Source organism: Colius striatus, chromosome 9, assembly GCF_028858725.1.
Source record: "Colius striatus isolate bColStr4 chromosome 9, bColStr4.1.hap1, whole genome shotgun sequence".
NCBI lineage: Eukaryota > Metazoa > Chordata > Aves > Coliiformes > Coliidae > Colius > Colius striatus.
The window spans coordinates 10,708,414-10,722,311 of record NC_084767.1 but is presented as its reverse complement, the minus strand read 5'-3'; the positions used below and the strand labels follow the sequence as shown (position 1 = coordinate 10,722,311).

The 13,898-nt window shown below is 45.7% G+C and overlaps 1 protein-coding gene across 1 annotated transcript; it reads left to right on the top strand.

Moving 5' to 3' along the window:
* The first annotated feature begins 2,923 nt into the window (after positions 1-2,923).
* On the top strand, positions 2,924-12,242 carry GABRP (gamma-aminobutyric acid type A receptor subunit pi). Its single transcript, XM_010206185.2, has 9 exons — positions 2,924-2,979; positions 3,392-3,507; positions 5,327-5,394; positions 5,739-5,956; positions 6,452-6,534; positions 8,780-8,917; positions 10,182-10,334; positions 10,811-11,004; positions 11,928-12,242. Exons 1-9 carry the CDS (start codon positions 2,924-2,926, stop codon positions 12,240-12,242), a joined length of 1,341 nt encoding a protein of 446 aa, XP_010204487.2.
* Positions 12,243-13,898: the final 1,656 nt, after the last annotated feature.

Below are 13,898 nucleotides of genomic sequence, written 5' to 3'. Positions count from 1 at the left end.
TGGTTCATCTCATGCAGCCCAGGGGGAAGCTCAGTCTGGGTGCTGTGGAGGCTGAGGGTGCTGGGGTTGCTCCCTCACCTCACTGCAGGACTGGGCCCCACACAATATTGCCTCCAGCAAGCATGAGCCATAGTCCCCACCAGTCACCTCAGCCACTCCTGCTGTTTCTGGAATTGAGAGGTAATGTTTCGTGTGCTGTAATGACAGTGACATGGATGGAAGGAATCTAGTTTTTGCCAAGAGCAGAAGTTCACAGAAGTTCTTGAAGAGTTTCTGCCAGTACCATGAATTCAAGAGTCCCTGGTTCCAGATAACCACGCAGGACAACTGGAAAGAAACCCAAAAGCAGAACAAAGCCATTGGTGTCTGTCAGGGAGCAGCCAGTTCATGGCACTGGGGTCCCACCTCACCACAGCCAGCACCTGCCTGCTGGGACCTGGGCTCCCACAGCCTCTGCTCTGCCAGGTAAAAACTGGGCCAACCGTGACCTTGGATATTTGCTCAAGTTATTAAACAACCTGGTGGAATTTAGATTTTTTTTCAAGCAGGGAAACCAGCAGGACAGAAAAAGTTTCAGTTCCATCCAAACCAGAAGCTTTCTGAGGTCTTGACAGAACACACAAAGCCATCAAAGACTTAATATGAGATATTCCTTTCAGCCCAAAACTATGTGCTCTGTTTTACCTTCTGGTACTCAACACACTTGAAGTCTTTTCTTGGTTTAGTCAGTAAACATTATAAGCAGGAAAAGAGATTTTTGAAGCTACAAGATCAGAAACACTTGATTTCAGTCTTGTCAGTGCACTGGTACAGGTGTTGATTCCAAGTGCTCCCATTGCTCACACTCCCTCCATCAGCCTCTAATGCCTGGTTTTGGGCTGAGCAGCCTAAGGACTGAGCTCCTGTGGCTGTTGACACATGGCAGGACCCCACTAGTTCTTTAGTTCTGTAAATAATGAGATTCATTCTGTACAAATGGATTTTTAGTGTCAAATAGCTAAGGCTTCCAGTAAGAGTGGCTTGTGCAAAAATGTTTCCTTGTTAACTCCATGCTCTTCCTTGTAATTGCTCCAGATTTTATCCTGGGCTGCCAAAAGAGATTTTCAATATTCAATAATTTAAACAGATTTTTTTTCTGTGAGGAACAAGATTTAAAGTGTTTTAAAGTATATTTTTAAAGTTCAAATGGAGGAAACTGAGAGGCAAACCATTTTAGATCAACTTGGAAAGGCTTTAATGATTTGTTGGTTCAGTAAGTTCAAATATGAGCAGCTTTCATAATAAATCATCAGAATACCTGACTCACTCCCAGCAGCTGTCATGCTGTGAACCCTTCCTTACCAAATCCCCTGCCCATGCACATCCCTGAGGTAGTTGTCTGTCAAGATCAGACAACTGTTTACAGTTCAGGATGGGCAGGGGGAAAAAAGACATTAAAAAGGGGAAGATAGATTATACATGTCTTAAATCATAACAAATATGTTGACCTTGAAGTGACATTTTGGCAGAGCCATTGAGGTCTAATCCCAGTGTATGATACTTTTTGACTTTCTTGCCATGTTTACAAACATATTTCTGTTTGGCAACCATTGCATCCATGTCAGTGGTCAAAGAAAGTTCAACCCAGAATGGAGCAGACTTTCACATTTCACATGTGAAGCTTGAAAGTCTTGGAGTTGCTGTAGTGATGCTTTCTCCCAGAAAGTTACTCCACAGGAGTGAGCAAAAGGGGGAGTCTCTGACTCGTTCCACCCTCTCTTTGGAGCACCATTCCTGAGTACTGGCCCTGTTGACACTGGGTGAGCAACACAGCTGGGTCTGGGCAGAGGAAGGATGCTGAACCCAACAGCCATATCCATACAGCTATCTGGGAAAGGCTCAAATAGTCCTCTGGGCTGGGATGACTTGATGATCTTAAAGGTCTTTTACAACCAAAATGATTCTATGAACTACCACAGGAAGAGTCTAACCCAAACAGAAAATTCCCAACGTGTGGGTTACTGTGGCACAGACAGGTCTGAGGCCCAAAGTGCAGTGTGTGATGAGAAAGGCACTGCAGCTGAAGCTGGGATGTTGCTCTCCCTGGTGCCAAGCCACAGGGGCTAAAGGTTTGTGTAGTCATTCCCAATTTGTAACAATGAAATAAAGAGGAATACTAATATACATCCAGGAATGATGTTTCCTTGCCCCTGTCTACAGGAAAACTGGCACAAGATGCACTTCAAACAGCAGAGCAGGTCAAGCACTGTCATGTTGCCACAGTAACACCCACTGAAAGTGGAATGACTTGATGCTGTGCTGCAAGCTGAGCCACTTGCCAGCATTGGGGGTTGGTAGCAGGGAGTTATCCCTGGGACAGGGAGCACAGAGGTCCAGCATGCCTGTGTAGCTGAGCAGTGGTACCCTGGACTATAAAAGATGCTGAATCTGCTATGTGTGGGCAGGATCTCACTTGGCTTCGGAGTCTGACTGCCTCTAGGCAAGACCCAAACACTTTTCTATCTAACAAACCCCTTGCCATGGTGCCACTCTCAGCATCAGCTAATCCCCATCCCATGCTGAAGGGAAAACAAAGCCTTACCTAAACCAAGGTGGAAGCTACAATTTAGTGACCATGTCAAGGACTTGAGGCTCTGAGTTGTCACTTGTCACTGGTGTCCACTTTCTGTGAGGAGTGTTAAACTTAACACTTCTGTGGGAAATGTTAAGATAGCATTGTGCTGAGAATGACACAAACCAGAAAAAAGGGCAGGAGCAACTCTGCCAGGATGTTCAACATCCCAGTGTGGGATTCTGGCTGGGATTTCTCTTCCTTGTCCCTTTCTCTTAAAATTGTTTTTCTTAAACCACAAAACTTTGCTTTTTTTCCCCTTTTTTTGTGCTTCACAGGCAAGAAGAGCAAATACAGAAACCATCTCCAGAGATGTTCTGCAGATATTTTTGCTTCTTCAGTCTGTGTGTCCTCCTTCCAACCCAAAGGTAAGCACAGGGGTTGTTTTGTTTTACAGAAGTGGAATAAAAAGCCAGAAATGTTCCTTACATAGACAGTATGAGAAGGAGAGGGAAGGGGGAGACTGTGGGTTATTAATAAGTTATTATTAATAAGATTTGTGATGCATAGACCTTGCTTGGTTTGCCTGGGACACACTGAGAATGTCCTTAAGCTTTTCCCTGTGCAAACCTGTAGCAATCAACTGAGGCAATCTGACATCGTCCCACCTCTTCAAGGTGCCAATTATTCAGGCAAGACAAGCAACATGAGCCAGTGCTCATGATTTCCATCTTCTACTTTTTAACAAGCATTTGATGCAGTTTGCTTACTTGAGCACAAGCTGGAACTGCAGCTGCAGCCCAGCTGTGCCCAGCACACCTCCGGTGTTTGTGTCCCCAGGAGCTGCTCCCTGGGTCACCCAGCCGGACCCCACAGCAGCACCAGCAGCACGTCCCTCCCTGGCTTTGAGAACCTCACCGTGGGATACAACAAATACCTCAGGCCTTACTTTGGTGGTATGTTGGTTGCATGTACTTGACCTTGCAGAACAGTCAGAGCACACTTCAGCCTTCCTTTAGGATGTCCTGGTTTGAAAGCTTGTGTTTCTTTGCAATTAGCTTGTAGCCAGGGCTGCCCTCCTCTCTGTGCACCTATTGTTGCCTTGGCTTGGCAGGAGAACGTGCCCATGTGTGGGGTTAACAACAGGGACTTTACAAACTCCAATACCTCCATGAAACACCTGACAGAGTAATTAAGTTCTGCTCTAATTGTCTAGAGTCTGGCCCTTATGTGTTTCTGCTTTAGTTTTGTTCACATACAGCTCTTTAGTAGATTGTTGCTGTAAGAGCAATAAAGCTGTTCCCCTTGCCAGGAACACTGACATTTGACACAGGCTTTCACTTCAGAGAGACACAGAGGAAACTTGCTGTAAAGCCTGGTGAAACTCTAGGGAGTAGAGATCACCAAAGCACAGTCAACTGTTCAGGAGCTTACTCAAGGCTATTGTCCACTGTGGGTGTCAGGTCTCCCACCTTCCAGGTGAGTGCTGTAACCTCTCAGAGGAAAGGATTCCTCAGAGTGACTTTCAGCACCTGGAAAATACCAATGGGAGATTTAAAAAGAGGTATGAAAAAAATCTATCTTTAATTTTGCTTTTCTGCCAGAACTTGTTAATGAAACTGTGCTGGACAGAAAAATCCCCCATCAGCTGTTACCAGGTGGTGGATGTTAGCCCTTGTAGCTCTGCAGACTGGCAACCCACTACTGGAAGCTTTGAGCTTCTGCCTTTTTCTGGCTACATGTAGTGATAAATTTCTGGGACAACACAGAAGTTACCAGCTTGTTGTGCTTAGAATGTCTGATCTCACACAGGAATAGAAGAGCTCCTGTAGATTCTGTCCCTTCAGTGAAGTGCTTAACCAAAGTGGTCAGGGCTCTGCTCTGATCTCCTCCAGAGGCTGAGTCCTCACAGATCTACCCTCTGTTATTAGAGTGAGCTTCAAGTGTCTGAATATCTAAAAACAAGGGGGAAGATGTGAATGAAAGCTACTTTAAAATAGTAAATAAGATCTACTTGCAAATGTGAATTTGCAAACGAAATGGATTTTGGATTTCAGAGAAGGTTAAAACAAACAAAACCCCAAAACCACCTGCAAGGAGACTGAGAAATTATTTCCCTTGCACATCCCTAAAGGTGTTTTAGATGATGAAAAGGGGGTTCAGCACGTCTCAGAAGGTTTCCAGAACCTCCCAGGAGGCATTGCTACCTTGCCACCTAGGCAGAAAGGGCTATCCTGAAAAGCTCCAAGCCCCAGATTCATCCTGGGGATTAGACAAACCCGGCACAACCTACGGTCGAGTCTGTGTGTCTGCTCCTGTGAGGAGGATCGTGTTCAGAGGCAGACCCGGAGCCTTCTCCAGCCCGCAGCTCTGGCATTTCTCGGGGAGGAGCTGCCCTCTCGTGGTGCGTTCTCAAACTGACTCGTGGCAATTTGAGACCGCCAAGATTCAGGACTTGAGTGCTCAAAATTGGCTTGTGAATAACAAGGGCAGATGCTGCTGAAACACTGATTGTCTGACCTACTGATCTTCACAGCTAGTGCTGGTGGGTGATTGCTCTCTTCCACCATCACCAAAGACAGAACTTTAGCTCCTGAACAGGGATTTCTTTTGGATCATGATGTCATTTGTCTCACGTGCTGAAGTTGTGTCCGTGGTTCTAGAGATGGCACAGGGTGCTGTGAGCAGTGCCCGTGCCACACAGCATCCTGGGGGGCGTTATTGTGCCTTTCACTCTTCCCTGCTCTCTGATTTAGCTTTTCTTTCCCTCCACAGGAGAACTTGTTCAAATTGCAATGAGTCTGGATGTTGCAAGTATTTCTAGTATATCTGAGAGCGACATGGTAAGTGAAAGAAACTTTGTAAGAGCAGGATCTGCCTGAGAGACTCGTCACATATTCTCATATGTTCAGCACAGAAGCAAACTCTTACTTTCAAGCTGCTTTGCTTTTCTGTCTGAAAGTGTCTGTTGACCACTTTTAGAGGTCTGATGAGAACAGAGCTCATTTAAGACTGCAGTCTCTGCAGATACATAGTAATGAGGGCTTGTAAGTAAATAGAGATGGCCCCAAAGGTCCTAGTCAAAAACTCAGCACCTCCTAGAAATCAAGCCCCTTGAAAATGGAACCCCATGGGGATTCTGGACATGCATCCTCACAGGTTTCCCCAACTCCTCTCTCTCTCCCAGGATTACACAGCCACTATATACCTGCGGCAGCGCTGGACAGACCCCCGGCTGGTCTTCCACGGCAACAAGAGCTTCACGCTGGATGCTCGTCTGGTGGAGCTGCTCTGGGTGCCAGACACATACATTGTGGAGTCAAAAAGGTCCTTCCTGCACGAGGTCACCGTGGGGAACCGCCTCATCAGGTTGTTCTCTAATGGCACTATCTTGTATGCCTTAAGGTAAATCAACCTTTGGCTTTGCTGATGCTTCAGAATACATTTCCAAAGTTATGCTGCACAGAACAAGACACCAGCTGTCACAGTTATCTGTTTGGGGTCAGCAAGCCAGCTGTGACCATGCTCTTCTGATCCATTACTCTCTGTTATGACCACCTGGGAATGGCAATTTAGGGGATGAGGATCCCTCATCACTGCATATGCTGTGCCCTGGGCACGGTGCCTGCTCAGCTCATGGGTTTAGGTGACACCCTGACAAGTTGAGTCAGATGGAGGAATGAAGGGAGGAGATCACAACAGTAAAGGTAGAACAGATAGTGGGAAATAGGGGAGAACTTCTTAAGGAGGGCTTTTTCTGATTATATCAGTCCATTCTTTTCATAGGTCCAAATTACTTAAGTGAGATAGCAGAGCCTTTGTGATCTAGTTTGCCATGAAAAACGGAGGTTTTATTATGTGCTTGTATTGCAACTATTGGAGTTCTTTCTCTTCCTGCAGAATCACTACTACTGTTGCTTGTAACATGGACCTGTCAAAATATCCCATGGACACACAGACATGCAGACTGCAGCTAGAAAGCTGTAAGTATAACACTCTACAGAAACCACCCTTGTGTCTGTTCATATATAACCACGTGTCTTGAATGTTTGGATTCATCACAGTGGCTTTCTGGAGCAGACTTTTGTTCCTGCAAATGCTGACGTCCAAAAGAAAACAACTCGGCTGCTTCATTCTTCAAAAGTTTGTGTTGCCATCCACAGTTTAGAGGATTCCTTTCCCTGTGCAATTTGATATAAAAAGAGTGGTAAGAAAGAAGGTTTTTGTGAGTGTAGCTGGTTCAGTTTTGCACAGAAAGGATGAAAGAACAACAGCTGGTTTTCCAAATTCAGTCCCCATTGCACATACAGCTGCTTCAAAACTAACTTGAGGAGTAAAAGCATGGGATGGAGTACAAAAAGGATCTTTCTCACATTTTTAGGTATCCACTCACTGTTGCACCTCCCAAACCTCCACTGTAACAAGCTGGTGTGAAGGGTGGTTCTCACTAGGATACGAGTGGAACGTGTCTGAAACTAAGGCCAAACCCAGCTTTGTGGTATGTGCCTCTCCATAAGTGGTGCAGATGGTGGAACCCTTGTCAAGAGAAAAATCTCAGCCTCAGAGGTCTCAAGAAAAGGAATAATCAGTGAGTTCTGCTCTCTGTTTAATTAAAAGCTCCCCCTGTGGCAAAGCTGGCTGGGAGAGACTGTTGGACAGGGTACACCACAGGGCTTTTAGCCAGGAGCTCAGCAAGACAGGACTGCTGTGCTGTGTCTGTGAAGCTCCACAACAGGCACACAACCATCTCCACTTCATGTCCCAAAAAGAAACCTGTAAAATCTCACCACTGAAAAGATCAGACTTCAACTTGTGGGGTTGCAGCATGAAGCACTGAGGGAAGCAGCTACTATTTTCACTTTAAAATCACTTTAGTTCACCCCAGTTAACTTCGTTACAAAGCATAGCTCCTGAAATAATAATGATCGGCCTCTTCTGCTCAAGTATCACTTGTTTGGGCCTTTTTTTTAAACTGATTGGGTCCTACATCATGCTGACTTTCTGTATGATTCCAATGGGATTACAGCACATTGCCCACTGGAGGTCTCAATAGGGTAAGTGCCTTGCAATGATGCTGTTAAATACACGCCAGATGAATTAACAACAATATCACTCAGGATAAAATCACCCCAAGTAACCACAGTTTATAAAACTGCTTGGAAACTTTGAGAAGTCACATGCTTAGGGTTCTATGTGGGGATTCATAACCTGGACACCTAATTTAGGAGTTCATCTCAAGATGTGGTAATTTGTGTCTCATAAGAAAAACACAATTAGATGAAAATAGAGCTGCAACTGCATCTTATTCCTCCTACCAGGGTGAACAGAATCAAAGCATCCCTGCTCAGTTTCTCAAAGAAAAGCACTTAATAAAACAATTAAATTAGTGAGACTGATGGGCTTGTTTCCTAAATTAAGTGATATTTTTAAGTGGATGGCAGGCTGGTGACTCAGTCCAAGCTTTATCCCTCAGTCACATCACGCTGTCCTGTCCGTTCCAGGAGGCAGTTGCCCAGCTGGTGAGTGTGGAGTGTACTGGTATCTGCTTGAATTGCTGATCTCATCTGCCCCAGAGCTTTGAGGCAGGAATTCAGATGCATTTCTTTGTCCTCAGCATGGAGGAGGAATGGTTTGTAGGAAAAGCTGCTTTTATAAGCACATTTTGTGGATGAGGCACGCTGTCAGAAGAGCCTTGTGCGTGGCAGTCCCAGGCTCAAGCTCTTGACTGAAAACCCCTTTTCTGGTATTTTAAGCACTTGGATAGACAATCCAGTGAAATGTGCTTCTGCTACCTGGCATGGGGCTCAATGGGATCTGGAGTCTCTTTTTTGTAACCACTGTGTTTCTCCTGATCTCCTCTCATGACTGAAGAGACTACGTTTGCAGGCTGACCACTGCAGTAGTTTTGTCCTGCGGCTTGGAACCAAACTGCAGATGACTTGAATATTCCACTTTTTAAAATGTTACAGCATTTTAAAATAGAAATACCCCCTGTCAGTGATTGGAGTGTATTCTCAGCAGCTTTACATGTTCTGCATGGTTCTCAGTGATGTGTGCTCCTGCTGAAACCTGACCCAGCCAACATCCACCCGTGGTCTGACACAGCCGAGATCCAGCTCTGCACTGCCTGGATCGTGCTTCTATCTCCACTCAGGAGACAGAGAAGGGCAAAAAGCTGGGCTTCTGCTGGCTAAACCACAGTAATACGGGTCTTTGTGTTTTCCTTAGGGGGATATGATGAAAATGATGTCACCTTCATGTGGCTGAGAGGAAACGACTCTGTCCATGGCATAGAAAAGCTGCGGCTGTCTCAGTACACGGTGGAACATTACTACACCCTGGTCTCGAAGTCACAGCAGGAAACAGGTACATCAGTGGCAGAGAAAAGCAAGAAATGCTCTCAGGTGTTTTCCCTTCCCCTCTATGGGCCAGTGTCTTCTGGCTCAAGCCTGAACCAGCCAAGTCTGTAGCAAGTCTTAGTCTCACAAAAAGAGGTAGCCAGAAGCACAATCAGCTGCAATTGGGCTGTTCTGTAGGATGGAAATCCAGGGAAAGCTGGGGGTTAATACAATACATTTACCTGATGGATTTTCAATTCTATTGTTTTAACAAATAATTCTCCACATCTTTCCTTCTCCACACATGCCTGAAGAAGGTATCTCCCTTCCCCAGGTGTGCAGGCTGGAAGTACTGCAGAGAGCTTATGTTTACAGTGACTGGGAGTAAAATGTACTTTTAAAATGTACTTTTTGTTTGTAAATTACTGTTCTACCGTGCAATGAGATCCCCTTGTACATCAGAATTCAATGTCTTTTTCATTATCAGTCTCAATCCTCTTCTCTCTAACCACAGGCATTCTGAAACAGGGCAATATTTCCTTAGAATGGACTGAGTTTTAAAAATAACAGTGTTTTGTTGTTACTCCAGTGACCACAGCCCACAAACAACATGAGGCTTGTTTCTGGGTTTCAAAGGGAGCTATTGTTTAAAGAGCAGAAAGTTCTCCTGCAAACACTGGCAGCTCAGCCCCAGGACCCTGATGGCAGGATCACAACAAATTGATTTTTTAAAATTGAATCTTTTTGAGCACAAAAAGACACAGCTGGCAGAGATGACAAATGGCTAATGAATACAGGGAGTCCAATGCCCTGTGATGATCAGATACTGGGATGCTTTGGGACAGGAGCCAGAGCCTGCTGAAATCAAGAGGAGGATCTTTTGTTTGTTTCTCAGCCATCAGATAAGATTGAAGTCAGCAATGCCCCTTCAAAGCAGTTACTGGGGAGAACATGCTGTGCTGAGTTTGAGAGATGAAAGCATCAGCCCTTCTCTACTCTGAGTTAAGAGTATGCAATGTTTCCAGTGTGGGTAAGTTCAGGAACCCCTTTGCAAGCCACACAGTGTTTGATGTCTCTTGTCCAGCATTGTTGTGTGTAAGTGTCCTCTTGTCCAGGATGCATTAGATGAGTAAGATCAGGCAGGCAGGCTTGTGCAAGTAATGCCTCCCCCAGGATTTCAGGCAGCTCTGCTGATGCACACCAGCCAAGGGGCTGCTGCTGGGCTGGCCCCAGTACAGTTGAAGTGTCCTTGGGAGTCTCATGTTTGCTGTGTTTCCTCCTTTTGTGAACAGGCAGTTACCCACGACTGATACTGCAGTTTGAGCTGAAAAGAAATGTCCTTTACTTCATTTTGGAGACCTATGTGCCCTCCACTCTGCTTGTCATGTTGTCCTGGGTTTCTTTTTGGATCACGTTGGACTCAGTGCCTGCGAGAACCTGCATTGGTGAGAAAGGGAGAAGACTTGGGTGGGCAGGGAGGCTTCTGAGGCCTGGGTAGTCTTCTCGAGCTCTCTGCTCAGTGATACGTGCCCTGCTCGTTCTGCTTTCACTTGTGGCAGAGCTGGGGTAGCAGCACAAAGCGCAAAAGATGTACTGTGCCTGGCACACTGACCCCACCTGCACAGCTGTGTACAGCCCAGGCTCCCACAGCAGGACTCACAGCAGAGAGGAGAGAGCACATGTTCTCCATGTGATGTGCTTTGGAGGGGGCAGGGAAGTGCCTATTGGAGCCAAGTTGTCAAAGGCAGGGAGAGCCTCTGTGAATCACTAACACTACAAAAGTATTTCAGCTGTTGGAGGATTTGGATTGGGTGAGAAGTGATGCTGTCTGGCAATAGAGAGTGACAACACTTGCTCAAAGATAGGCCAAACCTTTTCCAAAGGCTCCACAAGAGAAGGTCTTTGCTTTTCTGCTTTCCAGGAGTAACGACGGTGCTTTCCATGACCACTCTGATGATTGGCTCACGAAGTTCACTCTCCAAAACCAACTGTTTCATCAAGGCCATTGATGTTTACCTTGGCATCTGCTTCAGCTTCATCTTTGGTGCCCTTGTGGAATATGCAGTGGCTCACTACAGCTCATCACAAAAGTGTGCAGCTAAAGCATCTCAAGAGGTAAAAGCCTGACCTCTCTCAATAAGCCCAGTTATCTTGGATCAGCAGTTGTTAGTCCTCCATTAACTGAATAAGACAAGTGGTCTTCCTCTTATGGATATAATAATTACTTCTCTTAATTAGCACTCCATGTAAATTTTTGTGTGCAGCAAGTGGCTGAATAGTAGCACTAGACCACTGTGTCTGTGATAGACTCCTGCACAGCAGCCTTAGCTGATGGTGACATTAGAACCACAGGACCACATTCAGGAAGGCAGGTTGGCCTGCCACTAGAATTGGGTCTGTGGCCATAAGCTGAGCTCAGCTGAGAACATCAAGCACCTCTGTTCCTTCCAAAATGCAGGGCCAGTGTCACACACTTCTGTGGAGTAACTGTGATTAAGACATTTGTCTGGAAAGTGACTTCCTCTGCCAGAGGAAAGCTGAAGTCTCTTCCTCCCTTCCCAGATGACAGGAGCAAACATCAGTCCCCCAACGTTCTCTGGACGTTACCAGAGCAAATTGTTCAGTGCTCTGCCGTAGTGTGAGAAACTAAATGGTCAAGTATGATTATAGTCCAGTGGTTATCACAGGTCCAAATCCTGTCAGAGGGAAAAGAGTTTTCCTACCTCAATGCTGAGTTTTCCAGCTGTGTTGATCTGAAGAGATGAATGTTTTGTGGGAGATGGATGTTGGGTTGCTCAGAAGCAAAGAGTAAGACTTGCTCAAAGAGCTCAGAACACCTCTGGAAATGCAGTGGTGTAAACACAGACATCTCTGAGACTTCAGGCACTCTAAAAGTAGGTAGCAGCTGAAAGGTACTTTTAGATATTGGGAAGAACACAAACTGTGTTCTTTTAGCTTTATCCTTCTGGTCTCTTTATTGATTAAAGAACTTTGCAGGGGACAAATCCAAAAGATAACTGTGCTTTCACTTTTCCCAGGGGCCTGCAAAGGAACTCACTAAAGAAACAGAAGAAGTCAACATCAACAACATCCTCAACAGCTCCATCACCAGCTATAAAGGGAAGATCAGCTTTACAAGCATTGAGATTTCCAGTGATAACCTCAACTGCAGTGACTTGACCATGAAAACTCATGAGAAAATCAAATGTGTCTTGAGGAACAAAATGCACAGGATTATGGGTTATTTCACAATCCAGAACCCTGGCAATGTAGATCACTACTCCAAATTGCTTTTCCCTTTGTTTTTCATGCTGGTCAATGTCTTCTATTGGGCTTATTACCTGTATCTTTAGCAGAAATGAGTCTCTTCATTCTCCTGCTTCAGCAGGAATCGTGCCAGTGAGCATCTGGATACCAAACCTCAGTGAATCCCACATGGACAAACACTCTGTTGTGTTTCCTGAGGTACAGAGCAAAAGAGTGGGCAATGCCAGATGCAAAGCCTTGGTGCTTCAGCATTAGCAACATTGACTCTGGATAAGTGTTTGTTCAGCTGAGTGGCTGTGTTGGGCTCTTGTGCTTGTACCTGCTTTTTGTTCCAGCATCCAGCCCCTTGCCTGGCTGGAGATGGGTGGGTGGGACACGTGCCACAGGTGGCAAAATCCTCTCGGTGTAGCCTGCAGCAGGTTGAAATCTCCTAGTTTAGATCTCCAAGAGTATGTAAGGTTGCAGCTGTTACTGTTTGTTTGCCAGAGAGAGCAGTAGCAGAGGGACTGTGACTGCTGTCTCAATAGCCCCTCTGTTCAGGGGAGAGAACCCGAGGGCAGCAGCGTTTGGTGCCTTCTGGTCCCGGGAGGGATGAGGTGCCAGGCTGGTGCTTTGGCTGCTGCTGGCACAGTGCTGTGCCTCTGCTTTCAGCACCCCTCAGACTCATGGAGGTAACCCTCACTTGCTGAAGTTGTCCAGCCCCGAGACAGAGTGATTTTATTTGTACAGCTGCATTTATTTTCAGAGATTTGGGAAAACAAAACATAGGCAGCGAAGTGTTGGATCCTGTCTCATGCCCTTCCTGTTGTGCTGCAGTTGAACAGATTCTACCACCTTCCACGTCTTCCTCACAGATCATCTTTCATCCTGGAGGGTTGCCTCCTTCAGCTTTCTCTGCAATAAGCAGCTCTTGTGTCTTGCCAGCCACCTCATCCCCTCTGTTCCGTGGCCGTGCAGCTGTGGCAAGGCAGCAGCGCTGCCGGGTGCCAAACCCATCATCTCACAGCCTTTCACTCTCTGTTTTAGGCTGAAAGAGTGTTACATCTCTGCAGAAATTCAGATCCTAAGTGGGTTCTGGAAACTGCCAGCTCTGTTTATCCTGCAAGCAGCAGGATAAGCATTTGTTTTAAAGGATAAATGAAAGACATGGCAAGCACACACTGAGGTTTGAGAACCAAATGTCACTGGTACCATGCAGCCCAAGGCTGCTGGGCATCTTTATTTCCCTGACTCTAAACTGAACATTTTATGGCAGATTTCCTCCTTCCCTTTTTGTTCCATGCAACTTTGAGAGAGTAATCCTACAGTCACAGAGGCAGAAGTGCAATTGCCCACAGTGGCTGCCATTCAGCAGGAGTTTTGGCCAAGGTGTCCCAGCATGGAGCTTAGGTTACAACCTCACACCCACATCCTGGGGGTTCCCACAGAAGGTGAGCAAAGCTCACACATATATAGATTTTTGGGTTTTACTTTAATAACTTTTTATTGAACTACTTCCCCAGCACTATATATTGTGAAGGATCTAAACCACATATTCATAAATCACAGCTTTTCCAAAGAGCAGCACAAGAGGACAAAGGGGAACAGGCTGACAACAGCAAGTGAATAAACACAGACTCCAATAATGAAATGTTGGCTTGTAGATACTGGCATTTAAAGTCCATTCCATAAAATGTAATAAAGTGAATGTTTGTGATATGAACACAAACCCCCCAGAGAGATCCTCGATTAAAAAAATCATT